Genomic DNA, 27,295 nt, shown 5'->3' with positions numbered 1-27,295 from the left:
AAGCTTTTTTCTTAGAATAGAGATGGCCTGACCGTAATTCGGAGCTTTTTGCATAGTGGGTTCAAGACAGGGATCCCCATTGTTTTTTTATCCATGGGCCACATTGAGATGTAAAAAGAGGTGGAGAACAATTCAAGCTTAAAAAATGTTCATGAGTAGTGCAAAATAAGTGTTGCTAGCCCCTATGTGGACTAGCAGACTACCAGAGGCCCCCGTTTGGCAGTACACCAAAAGTTGCCTCCAAACCAGAATTCAAAAAAAAGCACATGAGCAGTTAACTCAAAGTTGAACAACCACTTTAATATTCGACCCTGGATAAATCTGCCCCTTAGTCTATCCAAACTAAAAAAATCACCCTCCTACCATGTATGTAGTCATCGCCCAGTGGGCCTACATAACCCTCTATTAGGATCTGATCACTGGCCTGTGGGTCAGTTCAAGTGAGCACAGTACATAGGTGGCACCAGTGAATAATCATACAGTATACTGTATATATGACTGTTATCAAGCAAAACTGTAGCTAGGTATATTTTTGGAGGTCAAATTATAGCTGTTACCATAACCTTACACATGATAGGGTTATGTTGCTGAAACATTTCCCAAGAAAAAGTCAGGTTGAAAAATGCTACACCTGTATATTCCCTATTTATAAATGGGCCACTTTATATGCAGGCATACTGACTACATAACACTGTTTAAGTCTGTGTTGAATGAGATACAGTTACAGATGTGTATGCGATGGTGATGTTATTTTAAACAATTTCCCTGTTTTATTTAGTTGCTAACCACTTCTTTTAAATTGTTATTTTTAACATAAGATCTTGTTTATTCTTCAGTCTTCTGGGGACTTTAGGGCAAGGGAACGTGGCCGTCAGACTTTAAGGGGAAATAGTAACATTATTGCTCACTAAATAACATAACGATGTGTGATTCAGTTTCAGGCCTGTGCGCCAGACCATTGACTTTCAAAGCAATCTGAAACATTGGTGAATTAGAGCAATAAAGACATGGAGAATAGATCAAAATATGTAGATAAAATGACATCAGGGTGTTTGTTTGGGAAGGAGAGATGGTGTCAGTGTTAGCTAAACTGTAGCACGCCAGCTTTTGCTTTCTTAAGTAGTAGCGGGAGAAAGTAAAAACAGACCCCTATATAAGAAATTAAGTATGTTCACCATAGGACTCCCAGAACATCACAAGAGCCTTTGTTTGTCATTGGGTGTTGGTAGCAAAAACCAAAGGGCCAAAGTGTTAATATCACCAGCTTCCTCCATTACCACCAGCTTTCCTATGCTCTTCCCTCCTTACAGAAGGTCTCCATATGTGTGTGGACCATGGTAGTTACCCTTGCTTAACCAGATCCCAAATCAAATCTCTGATTTCAGCTTATGCCACTACCTCTGGGGGATGTGCCCTAGAACAGTGGTCCCCAACCTTTTTTGCCCCATGGAACGGTGTAAAGCCCTAATATGTTTCAAGGACCAGATGGGGGGGACGTCAGCTGCATAAGGCCCATAAATTTCATGCGCGGCGCCTTGAAATTCGTGCGTGGCACCTCTAATTCAGTTGTGCCGTGTTAAATTCTGGCGCACCGCTCCAAATTTGGGGCTCGGTGGCCTAGTTCAAGTATGTCCGCGGCCCGGCAATTGGGGACCCCTGCCCTAGAGCCTGAATGAGTTGTTGTGTACATATAAGGGGCACCTCCAGAGTTTGTGAAGTTCACCCTGCAATGACTGGGATGTGGTAACCAATCAAAACAAAGAATTAACTTGACAAAATACGCGAGTGCAAGAATGATCACAAGCTGATCATTAAACTCACCCGACGTACATTTCCTACACTTAGACAGGGCCGGGATCCCTAATATAGAGAGAAGAAATATATTCTCCTTCAAAAAATGAGCAGTAATCCTGGCTTTATCGAAAATGTAAACTGCCTCCTGAGCTTCTCAACTTGTACAATCCAAATGTCATTTTTGTTCATGCCCATGCACCGCAACTGCTGTCTCTGTGCTCACATTGAGACTGTGCCTTTCTGGGTAACTAATTGAAGAGGAGCAGGTAGTTTTTAAGGTGCCCATTGCCATATTATGTGGCTCCTGCACTTACAACTGTCAGATGTTCCATTTCAGATTATGAACCTTTACCTTGCTATGCCAATTGTATGTATTAATTAGGGATGTACCGAATCCACTATTTGCAAATTAGGGATGGGAAGGGGAAAACTATTTTTACTTCCTTGTTTTGTGACAAAAAGTCACGCAATCCTGCTGGAAAAGGCAGTATTTGGTGCATATATCAATTCAGGAATCGGGAGTCCATACAATTATTTAACCAGGCCGAAGGGACCCACCCCCGGTTCCAAAGGCAATTAATTACAGAAAGGTTTATATCAAAAACGATATAAGTCCCAAGGCCTCTTAGAGTAAAAACAAAATTAATTAATTGATATTCACATTTAAAAAAGTATCCAGTACATACTACCCCACATATCCCACCTTACGTGTTTCGCACCCTCCGGCGCTTAGTCATAGGTACCAATGCAGCACGACCAAGACTACAACCTTCCCAAGAATACACCAGTATATTATTATGGCAAAGGACTTCATTCAATAGCCTGGACGTGAACAGTGCATGCATGAATCAGGCACATATCAGTTCAAAGTGCAAAGTGTGGGTCCATGCATTTGCCCCTGAGAAGAAAGGGAAGTGATGCCAGGTGTTTTATTACCTGGCAGCAGAAACATCAAATACTCGGGTGATGAAAGGAATAGTGAAATTTGCCCATGGTAACCATTATTTTCACTTTTTGATATATTTATGCCCCATAGCCTGTCATGTATTGTTTTGATTATTTGACTCAATCTCTGAATAATTGTATTTTCATTTTTATAGTTTTAGTGTAAGAGTATGTGTAACTGTGTCCGGACAAAGCATCCCCTCAAATATTGGTGAGTAGGGTGATTTGCACCTTGTTTGTTTATTTCTTCAAGAGTATTGAGGAACAGATATATATGATGATATATGTATACATATAAAGTACTGGTTTAGCTTTGTATTGATTGGTGTGTACGATGGAGCAGAGAAGCAAGACTGAGGGCACAGTTTAGCACACTTTATATGTGGCTGAGGAATGACTAAAAGGATGGAGGGCTAGTGATTTGAAGATATGCCCATAATGGTACCTCAGTCAAAACAGAATGGGTTCTGATTGATAGGTTAAGTACCCAATCATGCAAGCTATACATCGGTCATTCAAGTTTATTTTAGAAACTCAACAAAAAAAATCCTTTCCATTTTGTTTATTTATAACTTGTTTGTGTGGACCTTCCTTTACCGAAATGCCTTTCCTTACACATGGGACGCCAAGTAATATGAAGCCCTTGTTATATAAACAGTGACATTTTGTAATAACAGTTGGACATCCCTTCGATCGTCTCCAAGTAATTCATTTTGGCAGTTTTCTAAAGTACCAACAATAACACACTGCAATTCCCATTTATTTAATTCATTTTGTCCTGCATAGAATTCTCTTTAAACCAATAACACGATGCTCTTGTAAGCTAGTGTGAATATGTTGCTGGCATGGAATGCTTAAGTTACTTAAATTAGAAATTAGTGATTTCAAAAACCAATTAAAAGAAGAGCATTTGCTTGTGTAGCTTGAAAGAGTTTTATCAAAGCATCATTTAACTATATAATTTCCTTGTTCCTGCAGTTTTGAAAGCTGACCTTGAACAGGATTGGTTAAAACAGAAAGGTGCTGTGAAAAGAACGCTTTTTATGGAATCACACCAGGCCCACCATTCTTTTGATCTGATCATCGAAAAACAAAGACTATCACAGTGCTTGGACTTCCTTGTTTATCTCAGAGTACGTTGTACCCTGTGAACCAATTCTTTTTTGAAGATCAATAATGTGTGTGCTGCGCCCTTTTCATTCACATACCCCATTAACCTTTAGCTCCTGCCAATGAGAAGTAATCGCTCCTGCTTGGAGACTAAAGTTATGGGTTACAACATACGAAAAAAACTAACACAGAGTGCCTGTTCCTGTATACAAAAAGAGGGTCCACCAAGCAGATGACACTGAAATGTAACAGCTATTGTTATAGACCAAACAGGGTTGAATTACCTGTAAGGCAGGGATCCCCAACCTTTTTTACCCATGAGCCACTTTCAAATGTAAATAAAAGTTGGAGAGTAACACGCGCTGTAGAATCAGTTCCTGGGGATACCAGTTATGGGTTGTGATTGACTACAAGAGGCTCTGTTTGGCAATTCCCCTGGTTTTAATACAACCAAAACTTGCCTCCAAGCCATGAATTCAGAAATAAGCACCTTCTTTGAGGCCACTGGGAGCAACATCCATGGGGTTGGTGAGCAACATGTTGCTCACGAGCTACTGGTTGGGAACCACTGCTGTAAGGTGATTGATGTGCCCACTCAAGATCAGAAATGGGTGCAGGAGAAAAAGGGTAAGGGTAGAAGGAAATTCAGTGTACGATTTTGGAGCCATTCTCTTGCTAAGGGCCCCTGGTGGCCTTAATGTGGCTCTAAGACCAAATCATACTGGAACAGTATTAGTGGTTATGTACGCAATGCAGTGAGTACCAAATAGAGAAACACAGTATGCAAGTTACTTGGGAAATATGCATTTTACTATTAGTACTTCCAAACTAAAATTAAACAACTTTCAAGAACAGCACAAGAATTAAAACAGGAAAATTGTTTAATATCATATAAAGGGAAATCTGTAACCCATAATAATCAGGGACTTCAACTTACTTTAATTGCAGGCAACCTTTTTCTCCCTTTTTTTTCCGATTTACTTGCAATCGTGAAAGGCATCCAAAAGCAAACAACTAGTTCCCCTGAAAATGTTTAAAGCTCTCTTAGTGGGGGTAAACGGGCTGCATCAAAATGATCTTATGTCTGGTATTCTTCTAAATATTTATTAGATACTTTGCCCACATCAAAAAGAAATTAATGGAGTAATTTATTCTTTAAAATTGCCCTCAGTTGTGGTCTGTTCCTCATCCTGTGTCCTATGGAATGAGCCTTTTCCTGTTTCTTATCATCTGTTGAGCAGTTTCTGATAACAGTTTTCTTTGTTAGGGTAAGGGCACACTAGGCGATAGCGCCGCGATTTGACTCGCGGCGACTTTTCGCCGCGACTTTTAATCCGCAATCGCTGGGGAAACTTTGGCGCTGGCGTCTATGGGGAATCGCGACAAATCGCCAGCGTAAAAACACACGCGGCGATCTCTTTTCTATTGTCACTCGAAATCACCTAGCGAGGCGATTTCGAGCGACAATAGAAAAAAGATCGCCGCGTGTGTTTTTACGCTCGTGATTCCCCATAGACGCCAGCGCAAAAGTTTCCCCAGCGATTGCGGATTAAAAGTCGCGGCGAAAAGTCGCCGCGAGTCAAATCGCTGCGCTATCGCCTAGTGTGGCCTTACCCTTAGAGATACCATGATGGTATCAAAGGCTGATTATTTGGATTGCCGCTGTTAGGGTAAGGGCACACTGGGAGATTCGCAGAGACTTAGTCGCCTGGCGACTAAAAGTCGCTGAAGTTGTGGCTTTGGATGACTTGTGTGCTTTAGTGCCCGCGATTTTTCATTTTAGCTGGCACAAGACAGAGGGAAGGCATTCGGGAAGATTGGTCGCCACAAAGACGAGGCGATTAGTCACCAGGCGACTAAACCCCCCCGAATCGCCCAGTGTGCCCTCACCCTAAATTCTCACAACATGCAGATACTTGCACTAATCACTGTGGGCATTTCACTTTACAGCATATTATTCTTTACATCTAATTATCTTGCCTGCAGGAAGAAAGTGAATTCCGTGATAAACTTACTCCAATCAGTGTCAACTTAAATTATAGTTTGGATGAATCAGCTTATCTGGGTGACCAGGAATTGAAACCGATCCTCAATCGTTACAAGGAAGCAACTATTCAAGAACAGGTAATTTACAGACATTAGTAAATACTAGAGAGAATGAGTCAGAGCCCAAAAGTCCAGCGCTGTACAATGCCATGGGGATATATTTTCGTTTCCAGAAAGCATGGATCATGACCTAACTACTTTGAACTGCCATTTGCATATGTGGGTGTAAATGCATTTTGGAAAGTATTAGGTGGGAGCTGAGAGACAACTAACTGTAATATTTAGGTGATGTCTCAGTAGTCGTCATTCCTGTCATAGAGAATAAAAGTCAGATAGGGGAATGTAATAAAAGCTAGGAACGGAAAAAATATTCGTTATGCCTTTGCACGAACAAATCTTCCTTTGCGCAAATTTAATATAGCAAACCCGGAAACTGTTTAGCGACCACTTCTAACAGTGGAAGAAGGTTTGAGAATTTTATAGTTTGCACCAGTGCACAGTGAATGTAATAAAACTTCTTACTAAAAAGTTATGTTTTTCAACCCTTTGTGTTAAGAGCCTACCAAGATCTCCAAACGTCCAGTGTTTTAGGAAAGGGGTTATGTGTCCTAACATGTGTGGTTTGTTTGTGTGCACCGTGAATCTTAGGACCCCAGGGGGCGGCCCTTGTTTTTTAAAATATACATTTTTCATTGATGATTACCCAATGGCACATACTACTAAGAAACTATATTATAATGAAAATGGTTTATTTACATGAAGCAGGGTTTTACATATGAGCTGTTTCATGCAATATATTGTTATAGAGACCTACTTTGTTGTGGGGTATAGTTTTCCTTTAATGATTCTGTGCCAATTTGGAGGGTAGATTTGAAATTACACACAGCATTGGAATGTCAGTGCCCTGGAACACATTTTCTAAACAAGGCATTCTATGGCACATTTCTTATTGCTGGTTAGTATAGTTTGGCATGGGCATTAAAAGCCCTACTGCAAATTGCATCCCCTTTTGTAACCACTACTAAACCAAATAGACACCAGGAATACTATATTTCTTGAGGAAGAATTTCAGGGAATGGATTGGTGATTAAATGATTCTATCTTGTAATTAATATTTCAATTTTAGAATTGTAAAAAAACACAGCCATTGTTCTTCATTATACCCCCATATAGGCGCACATTCTGGTGGACTGTGGAGAAGACAACATGTGCATTCCTGATCTCAAGCTCTCGGCCAGACCGTAAGTTCAAATAAATAAACACTCCATGATTGATTTGTAATAGAACACAGGTGTAGAAAGAGAAACCATTATTGCAAATGAACAATGTCCAGTCTGCATTGTGGGAACTGTGGTACAATAAAAAATGCAGTACAAAAAAATAAAATCTAATAGAGAATCTACAGAAATATGAGAATAAGAAAGAATTCGGTAACCATAGTATTTGTTGCATAATATGAATATTATTGCATAATATGAATATCCCAATTATTTCATTTATGGCGCAAATAAGGCCCTTTCGTCTAAATATTCTTTTATTTTAAAGACAAATGTTGATTTTTACCTAATTTAAGCACCGAGGTATCCACAAAATGGCTCCTGCCTGCTTGCTATAATTATTAATTTTGGGTCCCCTTTAATAGCAGACTGGTGATTTTCTTCTGGTGTGTTAGCTGATTTGCATACAGATTTTCTTTCTCAAAGGCCCTTGTATATTTTATGGTGGGCTGTCCTAGTCCATGGACATTATAAACCTCCAATTCACTTGTATGGCCTTGGACATGGACTCCATTGACTACTTTGCATGACATCAGACTCTTGTATGATCCAGGTGGTCATATTGACATCATTTTGCTAAATACAATGGCAAATGAACACAAATGGATGTTGTACATGAGGCCAGGCCTTGCAGTCAAGCATTCCATGCATTCTTGCAATTGTGCAATTTCCTAAGTATAATAAACATTTTAGCATGTTTAGAAGGTTTGAAATTGATTGTGACGTCACTAACCAGACAACAAAATAAACACGTTCGATAATCGCTTTATTTCCTGACAGGAAATCTGCTAGATATTCTGCAATAAAAAAATAAATAACCATTTGGATTTCATGGTAATTTTTGTTTTGATACCTTTTAATTTGATTGGACTTAACACAACATTCTGTGAGTTTACAGTGACAGCACAAAAAATTCATTTGAAACACTGAGATATTAGTTTGGAACAGATCAGCATCCCTTGATACTCAATAGGGTTACAGCACTTTAAAGCCTAGTATTAGACACCCATGGATCACAGTTGAATACTGTAGTCTATATAAAATATAAATCTTGTGTTCGGACCAAGTATTACAACCTGCAGTAAATCCAAGATGATTGAGAACTATTGTTTTCCATCTTCTCCCATAATTTCAATTACCATTCCTTAATACAATGGTTATCAAATGTTTTCAGTTGAAGGTCCAACCTTTGCTTCAGGCCCCTCTTACCTTATGAAATGAGTACATGTATATGTTCATGTGATATTGGTGTATCAGTGATTCATTCATAGGACACTAATACATATTCACCCAAATGTCACTGTGACTGACCTTCAATCTGGGCTTTCTAGAAAAGCAAATGTCCATTATGCCCAATTCCAACCCTACTGCCATAAAGCTCGTAACATAGCAAACAACCCAAGAACATGCTGAGCATCACTGCAGTAGAACTTATTCTTTGAAATACTGTAGGGCCCAACATGGGCAGCAGCAAGGGGGTCAGTTACGTTTTGCTTTTTGCTAGAACATTACATATGGTGGTATTGACTCACAGTATGCTGTAGTTTTAGAAGCAGATGATGATGTTCATCATAGTTAGTGCTCTACAACTCCCTGTAGCAGACAAAGGCCAATTCCTGATGATGATGACTGTCCATTTCCACTACAGCTCAAGAGGTTGCATATCTTGGCATTGTATTAACATGAAAACTGGAAATAAGCCTAATAGAATCTTTGTTGAATATGAATCCATATATTTTCATACAGGGACAAGAATCAGCTTGTCATTGGAGAAGAGAACCATATTCTGTTCATCATAAACACAGGAAACCAAGGTGAAGGAGCTTATGAAGCTGAGCTGAACATGATTATCCCACCAGAAGCTGATTATGTTGGCATTGAACGCAATATGGAGGTACTATATGACAGCTATAGAATATGGAGGGGCTATACAACAGCTATACAAGTCCCTAATGTAAAAATAATGTACATTCAAGAATGCACTTAAAGGGTCACTTTAATATTGGCCTTCCACTGCGAAAGGAAAGCTCCAATGGCAGTTCCTGGCATTCAACATACCATGGTAATACGACAGTTGGGAAGTCTGCAGTATGTAGATGGTTGAAGTCAAAACACTTTAGCCAAAGCCAAATCTACTGAACTGAACATATTGTCCTTTCACTGGTGCCAGCTACTCACTGTAACCTTTCATTGACTAGAGCTAGAATTCCATAGCAATAATGTCTGCCAGGCAGTGCCGTCAGCAGCTATATCATATCTTATCCTTTTAAGATAAATCTCATTGTCATTTATATCCTGTTTCTGACACACATGGGATCTAACAGTTTACAGAGAGGACCGTAGCTGATGTGGGGTTCAGTGATTTTTTTTATTAATAACCCACTTTGTGTTTGTATAATAAATTCAACATCATTTACTGTTCCCAACTCTATCAGCTGAGGAATTACTAAATAACAGTGATGGTTATGAATACTATGGAGCGTGTTTATTAGCATTGGAAACAAACATCACCAGATCAAATACATTTGAACAGTAACCTACAAGTTAGAAAAGAAAAGCAAAGATCTGATTGGTTGCAATGGGCAACATCACCTGATGTTAATATAGCTGCCCCTACGAGTATATAATATATCTTTATTAAATAGATTTTAATCTTATAAATGCTCTGTGATATATAAATAATTTAATGTGGCAATCCTAAATACAATACTATTATTATAAATCTATTTATGGAAAATGCTCAGTCAGGATTTATAATACATCACCCATATCTTATCAGTGTCTGCTGAAAGAAAGAATAGATCATTTGCCTTCCCCCAAACGGATGTTAGGAAAAGCTTTTAATCAAACTGACTGCAAACATGTCTGATTTCACAAGTCAAACAGCATTTTTTAATGGTAAGAGCAGGGGCACACGGGCAGATTCGGGGAGATTTAGTCGCGAAATCAACGTAAAATGTGTATGGCCACCTTAAGTTGTTCCTCATATTGGGGTAACTACAGAGGGAGCAGACCCTGTGGTTGCAGAGAGCCCAGGAGGCCCTAACTAATGAGCAGTTTCAATTTATCTTGGTAGAATTGGTCAACTTATCAATGTTACGGCCCTAAATTGAATCTGCTTTGGTGCCCAGTAATCTCTAGTCTAGCTACTGCTTATTGGGCATTTGTCTAAGCTTGATTGGTAATTGGTTAGTAGTGGTTAGTGGCAGTTGATATTAGTAATTAATTCAGTTAAAGCAGCATAAATCTGAACAGCTTTCAGGCTGGGCATGTAACATATGCACATTATTGGAGACCAGTCTTAAAGGGCGCTTATCACTCACAAAGTGGGACACCATGGTTAAGCTGGCCATAGATGCAAAAATCTGATCGTTCGAATCCTCAAACGATCGGACTTCCCCATCTCCCGACCTGCCACTAACCATTCAGATCAAAGTCTTACCGTTCAGATTAAATAAAGTAGTAAAAGAACAGATCAGCCTATGTTCTGCCCCTGACAGCAATCGTACGAAAGTTATGTCCGACAAAGCTAGTGACAGTGTCCCACTGAAAATCGTACGATCGGCAATACATGCAGAGATATTATCGTCAGCCGACAGAAATTTTCTAACCTGTCTGATTGACCAAAAGATCGTTCTTCGTCGGACGAAAAATGTCTGGACTCTCCACACACGGTCCGAAAATCGCACGAATCCTCAGTCTATGGCCAGCTTTAGACTGGCAGTGGCATCCAGGGCTTTCATCAGGGGACAATCAGGGGCCCTATGTCACAGGGGACAATAAAAAGATGTAAAGGTTTGGGTGGATTTATAGAATAATGTGCAGTGACTGGGGTCCCATTCTACTTCTTGGCTGGGCACTCCACCCGGTTGACAATTGGGTTAATAAATGGGGAGTCACTGTTAACTTATCAGTATGGGGCTTTCTTGATTCCTGATGGTGACTCTGTTGGAGCACCCAGGCATTTGTCTCAAGCCAACTGGCAACCATGGTGCCGTGTTGTTTGATACCTCATAATTCTTATTGCAATTGAGATGGTGCTAAGCTTGTACTTCTCCATCTGCTAATAAGTGGGGTGACCTGTTGCACCCTTGTCATCCATTTAATTTAATCCATACACATTTCATGGGTGAGATCCCTGGGGTTCTAACCAGCCCAGTGATTTATAGCAGGCTTTACTCCTCACAGGAATGCCAACATCTTGCTTCTTTCGGTCACACTAGATTTGCCAGTGCATTCCTTTCAAAATCATATATATTGTATAAAGCTTGAATACCACTAATATCTTGCCATTTAGGGCAGCATTTTAAAATGCAGTAAGCATCTCTGTGTTACTTTGCCACAATTTGTCTTTAAATGGGCAATTTATTTTCTAGGCTTTGTTTTTTTCAATTTCTGTGCAGTCTTATTTTGTTCTAATTGTACATTGTATTAAGAGCTTTCAGTGTTTGCCTAGCTTCTGAAAAGGGCAATATTAGTTCAGTGTAGATTTCAGTCTTTCCTAGCTGTCATTATCTCTATGCTGACTAGATACCACCTTCCTTATCATATAGCCTCCCTGTGCTTTTATTATCTGCTTAATAGAGGACAAATGCTTAACTGGCGGGGGGCATGGTTTGCTGTTATTGGGGGCAACAGCAAGTATAAATTAGCTTTAAAAAGCTGTATATCCTTTACGGCTTTAGATTTAGTCGCCTGGCAACTAATCGCCTCTTCTTCCGGGTGCTAATCTCCCTGAACTGCCTTCTCCCTGCCTTCCACCTGCTAAAATGAAAAATCCCCTTGCGCAATTCACTCACGGCGCTTGCGATTTTTCATTTTAGCAGGTGGAAGGCAGGGAGAATCCAGAATCCCTGAATCTGCCCGTGTGCTAAAGCCCTTAAAAACAGTAAAATATTCCATTGTTGTAAAATTCACATATAAATCTAGATATATTATCTAGAGTAGTGTAAAATATTCATGGCTAATAAAATACACATGGCTAATAGGAAATTTTACTTGCAATTTATTTACAAGCATAAGTGAGTTTGTCTTAATTTTTGCCTACAGTACAGCACATCAATATTGGTTTATTTTATTATTTCAGTACATTGGCTGCTATTTTTGAGCTAACTACTACTTGCCCCCATTATATATTGGTTCGCAGGCTAAGTTTTACATGTGAATTGTGTAAAAACAAAAAGAATGGCCTATGGACTAGTACAGTGATCCCCAACCAGTGGTTCATGAGCAACATGTTGCTCACCAACCCCTTGGATGTTGCTCCCAGTGTCCTCAATGCATTTGCTGGCTTGGAGACAAGTTTTGGTTGCATGAAAAACAGATGTACTGCCAAACAAAACCTTCTGTAAGCTGCCAATCCAGATAGGGGCTACAAAATAGCCAATCATATCCTTTATTTTGCTTGTGTTGCTCCCTAGCTCTTTTTACATTTGAATGTGGCTCATTGGTAAAAGATTTTTGGTACCCCTGGCCTAGTATCTCTAAGGGCAGAGACACATGCTCAGATTCGGGGAGTTTAGTCGCCTGGCAACAAATCTCCTTTTATTCGAGGCGACTAATCTGCCCAAACTGACTTCCCGCCGGCTACAATCTAAATTGCCAGCGGGATGGCACTCTGAGCTCTTTGTTTTCCAAAGTCGCCCGAAGTTGCCTCACGAGGAAACTTCGGGTGACTTCGGAAACAAAGGGCTCCGAGTGCCATCCCGCCACGGGTTTACATTGTAGCCGGCGGGGAGGCAGTTTGGGGAGGTTAGTTATCCCGAAGAAGAGGAGATTTGATACAGGGCGACTAATCTCCCCGGATCTGAGCGTGTGTCTCTACCCTAAAGCTATGCCAAGTAGATATTTTCCCGATGCTTGAACTCAAATTCAGTGATAAGTATAATTCATAATACATCATCATAAATGTTTCATAGCAACTGTAATTTGTATAGATATCGAGACATAGCCCCCTCCCCCTCCTTCACCCATCTCACCTGGTGGCCACACAGTGTGGTCTCAACCTCAGGAAACAGTTGCAGCTCAATGTAGATTTTGCTGGAGACCTGTGGAGCACACAGATTGGATTCCATTTATGAATTTGTGCTTATGTTTGTGATTTGAAATGTAAAGGTTTGATTCATTTACTTTTATGCATTTATCTTTTTTCATATTTCTGTTTCTTAATTATTGATATATATTATTTTAGTTTTCGGCCCCCTCCTCATTGAGAAGCTTGGCTTCCAAAGAGGAGATAAAAAGGTTAACAGTCAAATGCTAAGGTACGATATGTTATGTCTATTATTAGCCAAGCTGGGTGGAAATGTTAACCCTTGGCCTATAGGCTTCCTGTCTATGGAGTTCAGTTGACAAACACTTCCTGTTCCGGAGTTCTTTCTGTCCCTCAGGACTGGTTTCTTTATAATATTCACTTGGGAACAAGATATTTTTACAGATATATTGTAAGAATGTTAAACTAAGGCAAAAAATGCTTATTTGAGTCATAAATTAGATATTAGGCACATTTAAACATCAATTATATTTCAAAATAAAAAATCAAAAAGTCTTAAGTGCCACTGAAGTTTTGTTGTTGTTGTCTGTACTGCAAAATGTAAGTGGCTACAAAAATGAAATGGTGGCAAATATAAGCTTTCTAAAAGCTGAACCAATGAGTTGATTGGTTGTACATTATAAAGTTTGGTCTTGTTGATGTCCAACTTGCATTGATCCAACTGATTGAACCAAAGATTGATTATAGAAGATGTTGGGGCAAGATAGACATGTCTGACATATGTTTTTCTCTCCCACTCTTAATTGGGGGCCAAGATATGTTGCATGTTCAGGAATTTCTAATTGGGGGTAGGAAATAAACGTGCCATGGATGAACAGCCATACAGCTTTTGTTGTAATAAAACTCACATGACCCCTTATAGCTTTTTGGCTTCCACTGATATACTTGAACTTGAGTTGCAGTTCAAGCCCATCTGGGGTTAAGTTCCTTGGATTTGCATGATGTGCATGCTGAATATAGTATTTTTATTTATATTTAACTCCCAGGGACCCCTCTGAGGGGCCTGTGGCTAAAGCTCAACTAAAGAGGTTGGGTAGAAATGTAAAGTACGTAATTACAATCACTGGGGGGTGCTTAAAGGAGAACTAAAGTGTAACTAAAGGAGTAGGCTAGAAATGTTGTACATTATGTTTTGGGCTTCTGTACCAGCCCAAGGCAACCACAGTCCATTAACAGTAAAGATCTGTGTCTCCAAAGATGCCCCGCTAGCCCCCCATCTTCTTTTCTGCTGATTAACTGCACATGCTCTGTTATAAGTGTCACAATATAACGCTGATTAGTAAATAATTCAAATCATTGGTACATGGCAGCTCAGAAACCAGCACAATTAGCATCAGACTGTAATAATCAGCCTTGTAGCATCAGCTAATCAGACAGACAAACCTCATTTGTCATTTGATGGTTTGAAACAACCCCTAAGCTTAACTTCTCAACAGATGCTCAAAGCCCTTCTGAGCATGTGCAGTGTCTCTAACAGAATCCAAGATGGAAAACTCCTGTGACAACTTTGGAGGCCTGGATTATTACTATTATAGAGCTGCTGAACCTTTGGGCTGGTTTAAAAAGTTCAATATATAAAATATGGCATTTCTAGCTATATTAATTTTTAGGGTTTAGTTCTCCTTTAAGCTTGTCCTGTACACACATGGACCAGTGATCCAATCGCTAACCACTGTATAACATAAAACATTCAGTCTGTGCGACCAACTGATTTTGCCCTACTTTATAAGTAAAATTAATAAATATCTTTTTTTTTAATCTATATAGGGACTTCGGCAACTCAACTGTGAGTATAAAATGGAAAACGAATCTCGACTGGTGGTGTGCGATCTTGGCAACCCTATGGTGGCTGGAACAAATGTAAGAAAACTCTACACTGCCCTGTAACTTTATGGAATGGCATAGAAAACCACTATGCCTGCGGTGTTATGTAGTGACCACAAGAATGCCCAATTTATTGGAAAGGGTATAATCTGTGCTGGATAAGAGAAGATAACCCTCTCATATATATTGGTCCTGGTACCAAATCACCAGACTGATCACATCTCCTATGTCCATCCATTTCCAACAATCCCTGCATGTGAGCCTATAGATTTAGGGGCAGATTTATCAAGGGTCGAATTTAAAAGGGTTGTTTCGAAAAACTCCCATAAACTCGTAATTAGACTAAAATTTGACCAACTGCAATTTATTATTAAGTTCGAATTTTTCAAACTCGGGTTCGACCCACAAACTCGAATCGAATTAGATTGAAGTTTCTCCAGAAAAAACTTGATTTTCAGGAAGACTGCAAACAACTCCAAATTGATCCCAGGACGTCCCCCATAGGCGAAAACAGCAGTTCGGCAGGTTTAAGGTGGCGAATATTCAAATTCAAAGAAAACCTCAAATCGAATTTCAACAATTCCCTAGTCTAATTTGACAGTTTTGGCCATCGAAAAAACTCAAAAATTCGAATTCAAGATTCAACTTTGAAAATTTGAATATTTACTTTGACCCTTGATAAATCTGCTACTAACACTAGACTGAATGGATGATTGTATCCATGGTACCCCCAAGTTCCATGCCCCTTTGTGGTTTTGACCCCTGTAAACAATGTAGAGAGGATAAGACACTTAAGGGGCAGATTTATCAAAGGTTGAGATGAATTTTCGAATTAAAAAAATTCGAATTTCGAGCTATTTTTGTGTACCTTGACTAGGGAATAGTCCAAATTCGATTCGAATTTGAAACAAAAATTGAATATTGAAATTTATCATGTACTGTCACTTTAAAAATTCGACTTCGAACATTTGCCATCTAAAACCTGCCGAATTGCTGTTTTAGCCTATGGGGGACCTCCTAGAACCTGTTTGATGACAATTGGTGGACTTTTTGGGGAAAACTGATCTATTCGGCCAAAAAAAAACCTTTTACTTAATTTCAGTTGGTCTTTTTGAATTCGAAATTCGAACCCTTGATAAATATGCCCCTTAAATGGGAACTATCGCGAAAATGAAAATGTAATATAAGCTTCATCTCACTGATATGACATTTCCTTAATATGATCAATTAAAAATTCTGTACCGTTTATGAAATAATCACGTTACTCTTCAGTATCTCACTCTGACCATTTCAGTGCAGCTAAAGTAGTGAAGTAGTTGCATGCGTTTCCCATTCAAATTGGTAATGCAGCAGATCCTTCCTGATTATTTTAGCAGACCCATTTCTTAACAGACAGGGATGACAAGGTATCTGTGCTCCCAAAAGCCTTCCTGTGTCAAAGCCACCAAACTAGTTTGGATTTCTTTTTTTTATGTTTTCAGCATTTTTTTTTCCTGTTTCAGGCTCTTTTCTTCTAAATTGTGTATTGTAATAAAAGTAGCAAAATGTACCCAGGTCTAGTAATCCATAAGCAAACAATCATTTATTTAAATATAACCACTAAATGCACATTACTTGCTCATTTGTTGCTGTTGGTTACTAGACCAGTGCACAAGTTATTACATTAAACACTTAGGGGCCCATTTACTTATTTCGAGTGAAGGAATAGAGGAAAAAAAGTTTGAATTTCAAATGGTCGAATATGGCTACTTCGACCATCGAATGGGCTACTTCGACTATGACCTTCGACTTCGAATCGAACGATTCGAACTAAAAATCATTCGACCATTCGATAGTCGAAGTACTGTCTCTTTAAAAATTTCTTCGACACCCTAGTTCGCCACCTAAAACCTACCGAGGCCAATGTTAGCCTATGGGGAAGGTCCCCATAGGCTTCCTAACAATTTCCTGATCGAAGCAATATCCTTCGATCGATGGATTAAAATCCTTTGAATCGTTCGATTCGAAAGGATTTAATCGTTCGATCGAACGATTATTCCTTCGATCGTTCGATCGTAGGAATAGTGCAAAATCCTTCGACTTAATTAACCCTCGATATTCGACCCTAGGTAAATGTGCCCCTTATACCCCCCATATGTAATAATTCATTTTAATGAAAGGTACAAAGTTTGCCCCCAGGCGCAGGAACCCGTATTAACCTATAAGATGGTCTGATTTTTACCAGGCGATCAGTTAATGCTACCGGCTGCATATTTTATTACATATCCCTGTTATAGGACTTACATTACATTAGTAACAATTGGTTTATATTTGTGCATCTTACATATGTCCATACTATTTTGCTATGAATGTACATTCCTAATTATAAGGCAAGCTTAGGTCATCACAAAGTTCATGGGGGTTAAAACTTAATCAATGAAAAGATTGTTTATGCAGACGTTGCTTGACCCAACAAGGTCTGGGAATGTTAAAGGGGTTGTTCACCTTTAAACAACTAGTTGTTTTCAGATAGATCAGAAGAGATAATGACTTTTACCAATTACTTTAAATTTTCTATGTGTCGCCTTTTTTTCTAATATTGAAGTCTTAAGTGTAAATTTTTCACCTTATAAACTGTTCTAAACTAATCTAGGGGCACATTTACTAAGGGTCGAATTTCGAAGTGAAAATTCGACCATCGAATTTTAGTAGTACGATAGTCTACGTTTTTTTTAGATGGAATATGGCCGTTTTTGATCGAATTAAAATCGTGCGATCGTACAATTAAATCCTTTGATTCGAACGATTCGAACAATTTTACAAAAAAAAACTTTGACTCATATAGGTTATAGGAGGTCCCCCATAGGCTAAACAGCCATTCAGCAGGTTTAAGGTGGCGAAGATTCGAAGTCAAAGTTTTTTAAAGAGACAGTACTTCAGTTATCCCAGATTTGCCCAGTCTTTATAAATAAGCCCCAGGGCTCATAAAGTTGAATGTTCGTGGGGCTCATTTATCAACACTGGGCACATTTGCTCATGGGCAACCAATCAAATTTCTGCATTCATTGTTCTACTTGCAGCTGGCGTCAAAAAGCTAATTACTGATTGGCTGCTTTAGGTAACTGACCATGGGCAAATTTGCCCAGTGTTGATAAATGAGCCCCACGAGCATTCAACTTTAAAATTAGATTTTGGAAAAACGGTAAAAGATAAATAATGGGAAGTAATTGAAAAAAGTCTTTTTTTCTGGGGAACAATTTGAACAACTGAACTAAAAAAGTGTTTGGAAGATGAACAACCCCTTTAAGTCCTCGTTTCCTTTTACCAGAACATAAACTCAAGTTCACATTGTTCTGTGTGTTCTATTGTCCTTCCTTGTCCAGCGATCGACATTATTTTAGACCAGTGAGTTGCATATTGCCTCTTTGTAAAAGGGCCTCAGACACGTGGACTGTTATACACATGAGCTTATATTAAGTTTAAAGATTTAAAAGCCTTTCTCTTAACTAAATGAATATTCTGACCACATGTTTGCATTATTTTAGCTGTCTGTTGGTCTGAGATTCGTTGTACAGCGATTAGAAACTGTAGATGCCATACCATTTGATCTCTACATGAAAAGGTAATGTCCATGAATGTTTTATATAATGTAATGCAATGTTTGCATAAGGGAAAGATTTCTCCGGCAAGATAGGGGCAGATTTATTAAAGTTAAATTATTAAAGTTTAAATTAAAACTTTAGCCTTTTTTTGGGTCAAAACTCGAATTTGAATTCGAATGTGAGATTTATCACATCTCGACGGTGGAAACAGTTCTAATTCTAATATTCGCACCTAAAACCTTCCGTGTTCATGTACGAGTCAATGGCATAGGTCTGTCGAACCATTTGAAGGTGTTAATCGATTTAAAAAATTGTTTGTATTCAATACAATATTAAGGAGCAGATTTATCAAGGGTCGAAGTGAAAATTTGAATTGCGAAACAAATTTTTGAGTTTTTTTTAATGGCCAAAACGATCAAATTCGACTAGGGTATTGTTAAAATTTGATTTGAGTTTTTTTAAAAAATTAGATTTTCGAGATTTATCATACACTGGCCCTTTAAGAACTGGAATTTCGACCATTCGCCACTGAAAACCTGACGAATTGCTGTTTTAGTCAATGGTAGACGTCCTGGGATCAATTTGGAGTTGTTTGCAGCCTTCCTGACATCAATTCAATTTGAATTTGATTCAAGTTTTCGGGTCGATCCTATTCACCGGTTGCTATTCTAGAAACCCCTGGAACTGTGGTTGAATGGTTGTAGAACACGTTGCAAGAAACACATCCATTTTAGCTGGGAATATCTGTTTTACAGCTTTTATTTACATTTATTTTTCTCAAAAACTATCAATTCTGCTATTGCTTTAGCAGACAACTGTATAAGAGTAGTCTTTACCAATGTCAGCCCAACTAGCCTTGAATCCCAGGAACAGAAACAGTAGCAACGAACCGATTATAAATGGGCAGAAATGTTTTATTATAATGTATTTTATAGGCAGTGGTATCCTAAGTTAGAGGTGGTCTTCGTCTCGGTGTGTGCACATTTTTTTGTGTTTTTAAGTTTTAATTTTGTAGCATAAGTGGTATTGAAACTAGTATACAAACTACAGTAGTTAACAATGCTCTCGAATGTTGCCAGTAGTTGGAGGGCTTTGATTTGTTTCACTTCTTTTACTCAGTTTGAAAAATTCTATTGCTTGCTCTGATGGGAAACAAGCACTATTTTTAGTTTTATTTAATGTAGGAGACAGGCTGTAGGTAGACAGGTTGGAAACATTGTGGTTGGCTGCTCAGAAACTGAATAGTAAAGAGGTAGTAATGTATTTGGCTGTTTGCCCTGTGGTGCATAGCCTCAAAAGAAGTTGAGTAACTTTTACTATTTCCAGCTAGATTTGCTAAGATATTTCAGCCAAGGTCTTGCCCGACAGCCACTTGGATGGATTTTCCCCATAGTAGACCATTGGTCTGTTTAAAAGTTAAAGGAAAACTATACCCCTCAAACAATGAAGCTCTCTATATAAATATATTGCATTAAACAGCGCATATGTAAATCCCTGCTTCATGTAAATAAACCATTTTCATATTAATATACTTTTTTAGTAGTATGTGCCATTGGGTAATCCTAAATAGAAAATTGCCATTTTAAAAGATACGGGTGGCCCCCTGGGATCGTAGGGTTCACGGTGCACACAAACATACCAACAAACCATACTTGTTAGGTCACATGAGCCAATTAACAGACAGAGTTGTGTCTTTTGCTCCCACACTTCTTCCTGTTACAGTTAGAGCTGCAGTATTTCTGGTCAGGTGATCTCTGAGGCAGCACACAGACCATCACAACATTGGGGTTCAAGGCGAGAGATGTAAAAGGGAAATATTTACTTAAATATATATTCCAGTTTGGTAAGATTCTATAATGTGCCACTTCATTTGATAAAAACTATACGGCAACCAGAAGAGATGCAGAAGATCAAAAATGTCTTTTTGCCAGGCTTGTGAAAGTGATCGGCTTTTTATGGTCTAAATCTGAAGCAGCCAATAACCAAACAGTAGAAGATCTATTATTATACTGCCCTATACCAGAACAGACTAAAGCATCTCAAACTGTACTCCATGGGTCTAACTAGAAGCAAATAGAGAAGCCTGCTTTTTTCATGCAGACTGACCCTCATGCTACATTGGGAACGTGCAACCCGTGTCGGCTCAAGAATGTGGAGATCATATAAAAGCTGGGCATCATATGTCACTAATAACCTCAGATGGGAGTAATGACTGGGTGATTTATTGCAGATAAGAGAAAGAAGGAAATGTTCATCCTCAAAGAATGTGCTTTGGCCCCTGTGACCTAGCCATTCGGCCAAAGCTGACACGTTACAAAAAATATTTTGATAATTAATGACTTTAACGCTCACATTTTTGGAAATTGCATCCCTAACAAATTACTGTTATACCGTTAACCTATAACATTTGTTATTGGCGCTAATGTCTAACACATCGTGTGCTTCCTGTTTTACAGTTCCAACAAGGACAATCCGAACAGTAACCATGTCAGCTTGCAAATTAACATAACCGCTGTGGCCCAAGTAGAAATTAGAGGGTAAGTAAATCATTCATTTCAATTTCTATCCAATCTGGTATAAAAATTTACATTTTGCTCTATATGACATATATTAACCCTATGAGGAATGTATCCAGGGTGTTTAGAAATAACTGCACCCTTAAACCTAAGAGAGTCCTATGGCTGTAATTTGAACTTCAACCACAGTAAGAACAAACATGAATTTTTGTAGTTAGGTGTCAGTATGAAATGATAAATGTGATACGTTTGAGTATATGGAAATATGAATAACACTAAGGGGGTTATTTATCAAAATCCAAAATGTTCTTACTATTTTCTGAAAACCACTCCAACCAAATCCCCCTCCCCTATTTATCGATACATTTTCCTAAAAATTTCTTGTGCGGGAAAAGACTTGATAAAATTGTGAAAAAACCCAAATCGTACGATTTTCTCAGATTTGACGCCCAAAAACTCAGTCTTTTTTCTAATTATCACCAGAAAACCATGACATCTTTAGATTATTGTGCAAAACCCAGGGCAGATCAGGATATTTTCAAAATGTCAACGGGACACCTGCCATTGACTTCTGCATGATCTCTGGATGTCTGAGTTGGACTACTTGTTTATTCTTACTTTTAAAACCATCAGAGTTTAATAAATCACAAAAGAACCAAGTTGTTTTTTTTTCTCCTCAGAGAAACTGAGTTTTTCCCTTTAAAAGTCAGACCAGAAAAAATCGGACTTAATTGCTCAGGGTTTCCCACACTGTGGGACCCAAAGAAGTTGCTGCGGGGTCTCAGCCTAAATGTCTTTTAGGGTGATATGAGATTGGAAAATACCAATCTGCTCTACTAATTAGTCTTAGAAGCACAGTCCGAAGGCTGAATAGGATGAGATACTGTATATGGTGAACACTGTGTGCTGTCCTTGATAGTCTTGGAATTGAGGTGGAGTAGTCTAGCAATGATCTCAAACCTTATAATAGCCTATAAGGGTTCTTGATCAAATAATGGACCTCAAAGTGGAGCATGATCCCCAAAAAGTACAAAAAAATCTCTGCAGTAATCTGAAGATGATAGTTTACAATCCCACATGCTAAAGGTAGGCATTTACTTTTATAGTGGAGAAGGGATAAAGTAACTCACACCAAAGATTCCTGAGTCCCCAGCCTCTCCAATTGATTAGCTTGGTGTCCGGAAAAAAGGTCGGCACCTCTCCAATATACATGGAAGCGAAAAAATCACCAGACACTCAACAGCAAGTGAAGCGGGGCAGAACCCTGCGTGTTTATTCAAGTCTTGTGATGTAATAAAGAAACGTGTAGTCATTTGGGACGCAGGTAATAGAAGGAATTTTGAGGGAGGCCCCGCACTAGGTCCAACAGCACAAAAAGGGACTTCTGTCTACGTGCTGTCATTTTAACCAGATTACAGTTGGAATAAAACATCATGGCTAAGCTATATGGGCAGCTTTATGAACAAAAATGATATCATCCTTTTCTATTTAACCTCTTTAAATTGTCTGTCGTTGATATCAAACCTGGAAATCATTTTACAGAACATTCAAAAGTGACCTTTTATTCCCAGAAAGGAGCAATGTACAGATGTTCCTCCTTATTATTATTTATGATTTCTTTTACAAAATGCAGATGTTGGCAATACTAAGACACAGCTGAAAGTCATATTCCAGATACCATGAAGTCTCTGGTACAGAAAGAGCATCTTCTTTTCATCATCATAAAGAACCTCTCAGTTATCTCCTGATTGGAGTCGAATGGTGACTAATATAAAACTGAAATACTGCCCACAATGCTTGGAGAAAGAGTTGCTATAATTGGCTCAGACACTGACTTTGGATCTAGGATGCTAAGTAACTTCATATGATATGCTCTGTATTTGATTGCATTGTTGGGAACACAAAGCTACTGGGGGAGATTAGTCGCCCATCGACAAATCGCTTCTTCTTCGGGCGACTAATCTCCCTGAACTGCCTCCCCGCCGGCTAGAATCTAAATTGCCGGCAGGATGGCACTTAGAGTGATTCGTTTTCCGAAGTTGCCCGAAGTTACCTCACAAGGAAACTTTGGGCATCTTCGGAAAAAGAAGCATTCCGAGTGCCACCCAGCCGGCGATATCGATTCTAGCTTAGATCAGAAAATTGTTAGGAAGCCTATGGGGACCTTCCCCATAGGCTAACATTGATGTTCGGTAGGTTTTAGGTGGCAACGTTTTTTTTAAAGAGACAGTACTTCGACTATCGAATAGTCGAACGATTTTTAGTTTGAATCGTTCGATTCGAAGGTCGAAGTAGTCAATTCGATGGTCGAAGTAGCCAAAAAAAAATTTTACGTTTTTTTCTTCTATTCCTTCACTTAAGCTAAGTAAATGTGCCCCGTAGTGTTTTATTTTGCCGCAAAAAGGCCAACACTGCTTTTTTCACTAATTCAGTGTGCTACTGGAATCTCAATATTATAATTTAAGCACAAAGACATTCAGATCATCACTTTTACCCAACTAACAAATCACATTTTCTGTAACCTCCTAAACGATGAAATGTTTATATGTAAAATGTCTTCCATAGATGTGCTGTTGTCACCTGCATCATTTTGCGGGGGAAAAAAGTTGATTAAAACATTTTTTGCACCTTTAGTACATTTGTAAATGTTGCCTACCTCTACAGCACCTGTTTTCTAGGGAGATCAGTCTCATTTAAAGAGGCAGTATACCCTCCTTGTTCAACATGAGGGCAATGAATAGGGCTTGTGCTGAACATACTTTTTGTCTGTTGTTTAAATTAAAAAAAAAACATAGTTTTTTTTTTTGTTATTTTTTGAGCTAAGCAGGGGGATCAAGGAAATCAAAGCTTCTCCATGTTTGGGCCTTGAGATGTATGTAATTAGATGAACCCCCTGCATCATGGCTGCTGTCACAACAGAGATTGAAGGGAGAGGCTTGTGTCCTGGTGATCTAATTATATATTTTGCAAGGAATGTATGGAATAGCTTCAGATTCAGTGTTTGTCCTGTTTTACTCAAGACAGTCACATAACTAAAAAACATACTTTTTACATGATTAAAAACAATAGCCAAAAAGTATGTTCAACCCAAGCCCTATTCACTGGAATCATTTCGAACAAGGGAGTATATTGACCCTTTAATCAAGCCTTGCTTAATAAAATAGAAAATGCATTCATTCAGGGCCGTCCAAATGAACGTTGGATGTGGTGCTCCGATAGACTTTTGTGTTGCCCCAGAATGCTCAAGATCTCCATAGACCTCATTCTTTTATAATAATCCAGCCCGCAGAATTTGGAAATAGTAAATAATTGGCCCACAACATGGAAAACATTAAACAGGAGTAATTTAGGTTGTTAAGACATGTTTCTAAATGAAGCAAATAGCTTTTCTTCCCAAATCTCCCTAATCAGCCTTTAGTCTGAGCCCCCCAAGCCTACGCTCACAATTTGGGAATCAGAACTCTACACAAATTAGTTCTTTGCCAAAAAAATAAAAACAATATTTCCTAATAAATTGCCATATTGCGGTATTACAGGTATAGGATTATCCATTATCCAGAAAGTTCCCAATTGCTGGAAGGCCAACTCCCATAGACATTTTAAGCAAATAATTCACATTTTTAAACATGATTCCCTTTTTCTCTGTAATAATAACGTCTCTTGTATTTGATCCCAACTAAGATATAATTAATCCTTAATTTGGTCTTAAACAATCCTATTGAGTTTACGTAATGTTTAAATCATATTTTAGGAGACTTAAGCTACGGCGATCCAAGTTATGGAAAGACCCCTTATTCGGAAAACCGTAGGTCCCAAGCATTCTGGATAACAGATCCTGTACCTGTATTTTTTGTTGTTTGTATGGCTTTTTTCTCATATTTCCCCTTATAACATCTATGCAAAAGAGAGTTATCAGGAAGGAATCAAGCTCATTTAGAATGATATTCATGGAAATTAGCGGCCAGTACAATAGCAACCTACATCCTGGTTGATTGTATCTGCAGGCTTCTGAAATATGCTGGGTCTGCGTTTCCCCACTTTTATTAGTACACAGCAAGATCCTTGGACTTCAGTGACCCCACAAAAGCGCAGCAGAGTCAGATGGCATGTGCTGACATCATTAACTGTTAAATGAAACAGGTTTGCTGTTCCCACTGGTGGGGGATACTGTAAAAACGGAAACTTCAGCTAAAAAAAGGAGACTGTTATTGAAGTTACAGAAAAGGAAAAAAAACAACAATAGCCAGTTGGCGACTTTTTAAGTCCTTTCATCCCCTTTATATATATATATATACTGTATATGTGTGTATAACCTTTTTCACTTCTTATAAAATGCAGGAAATACTTAATGCTGCCTATCTTGGGTGTATAAAAAAGGTTTTTTAAACATTTCTTTATAATTAAGTTAAATATTGAACCATGTTATATGTATACTTTTTATTTTGGTTGCTTAAAATGAAACTTTTTGACTACTGTAGTTATTCATGTGAGCTCCCCACTCTACTAAACAATAAATGTTGGCAGTAGCAGCCTTATAGGTGGCTTGTACAGGTATGTGACCTATTATCCAGAATGCTAGTGATGTCCGGATAACAAATCTTTCCAATTTGCTTCCAATAAGAAGTAATTATATCTTACCTGAGATAAAGTACAAGGTACTGGTTTTTATCACAGATGAAAAAGAAATGTATTAAAATTATTTGATTAAAATGGAGTCTATGGGAAACAACCTACCCATAATTCAGAGCTTTCTGGATAATGGGTTTCTGGATAAATGATTCTATACCTGTATAACGTTTTTACCAGGAAGGGGTCAGTTCATTGTTATCATATATTGCAAACCCTTGACCAAAAAATCAGTATAGAGGTGCATTTCACATACTTTATTATTTTGTATTGCTGTTGGTTTCATAGCTCAGATTGCTTTTTGACATTCCCGAACTCTATCAGGGTATCATTACCTTGACTGTTAATTACCCTTGGCATATAGAGGCAGATATTAAGCAGTAACAGTTTGTGGAAAATGCATTAACCAGAGTAAGCAGTCTTTTATCTGTATATATTTTTATAGCTCCAGAAATGTATGCAGTGCTTTACAATGTGTAATTCCTATATGAATTAGGAATAAATGCATAACTGCTAGAAGTTATAAAACACAGTTGGAACAACTATCTACAAGCAATATGGCACTTACCACTTAAATCAAAATATATAGAGAAGTAATAATGCAGGCTATAATTTGATTTAAATTTACGCAAAATAGAAATATAGAAAATCTTGCAATAAGCATATTGCTACAGCAATAAGTCATTGGACTTGTGGGGCACCAGAAGGCTTCCCTTTGCAGTGCTTCAGGCTTTCTTTTGGGCCCTTTTGCTGTTGCACCCCTGGAAGTGATGCTTTTGTATAGTAGGGATGCACAGAATCCACTATTTTGGATTCAGCCGAACCCCCGAATCCTTCTCGAAAGATTTGGTCGAGAACCGAATCCTAATTTACATATGCAAATTAGGGGCGAGAAGGGGAAAACATTTTACTTCCTTGTTTTATGACAAAAGTCACGAGATTTCCCTCCCCACCCCTAATTTGCATATGCAAATTAGGATTCGGATTTGGTTCGGCCGGGCAGAAGGATTCGGCCGAATCCGAATCCTGCTGAAAAAGGCCGAATCCCAAACCGAATCCTGGATTCGGTGCATCCCTATTGTATAGGCAACTCTCTCCTTTCCTGATGTTGCAGAACTGTAACTGTCAGAATTCCACACTAGGGCAGTTCTACATCAACTGCAGGAGGGAATTTTCCATATCCCTGAGTTAGACACATTGGGGTTTCTCCAATTCACTTACTTCATTTCAGCGAAGGGCTCCTATATTATGTGCAATGTCAGAACACTTCCTGCTTACAGAGGAATACTCGAAACGTAATTAGTGTACTTGATCTTTTTATCATAATCCCTTGCAAGGAAGCATAGGGAGAGGAAACAAGTTATTACCGGTAACTAGTTACACTTGTACAAACTCACGGATACAGGAATTTTCCCAAGATCACTCAAGAGGGTCAGCAATGTTGGTAATGGAATCCTCCCGCCTGTATTTTTTGTTTTCCTTATCCCAACACCCTGTTGGGCATCTTACTAATGCTTCCTGATT

General features: G+C 38.6%; 1 protein-coding gene across 1 annotated transcript in view; it reads left to right on the top strand.

The window, feature by feature from the left end:
- Positions 1 to 27,295, top strand: part of itga8.S (integrin subunit alpha 8 S homeolog) — a 103,808-nt gene that overhangs the window by 45,208 nt on the left and 31,305 nt on the right. Inside the window, exons 16-23 of the mRNA XM_018269147.2 lie at positions 2,895 to 2,950; positions 3,718 to 3,872; positions 5,836 to 5,973; positions 7,069 to 7,136; positions 8,919 to 9,066; positions 14,992 to 15,084; positions 18,573 to 18,649; positions 21,086 to 21,166. Of these exons, the coding sequence (XP_018124636.1) occupies positions 2,895 to 2,950; positions 3,718 to 3,872; positions 5,836 to 5,973; positions 7,069 to 7,136; positions 8,919 to 9,066; positions 14,992 to 15,084; positions 18,573 to 18,649; positions 21,086 to 21,166 (816 nt within the window). The remainder of the gene's footprint in view (positions 1 to 2,894; positions 2,951 to 3,717; positions 3,873 to 5,835; positions 5,974 to 7,068; positions 7,137 to 8,918; positions 9,067 to 14,991; positions 15,085 to 18,572; positions 18,650 to 21,085; positions 21,167 to 27,295) is intronic.

This window comes from Xenopus laevis, chromosome 6S, assembly GCF_017654675.1.
Source record: "Xenopus laevis strain J_2021 chromosome 6S, Xenopus_laevis_v10.1, whole genome shotgun sequence".
In the NCBI taxonomy this organism is placed as follows: domain Eukaryota; kingdom Metazoa; phylum Chordata; class Amphibia; order Anura; family Pipidae; genus Xenopus; species Xenopus laevis.
This window is presented reverse-complemented; position numbering and strand designations above follow the sequence as displayed.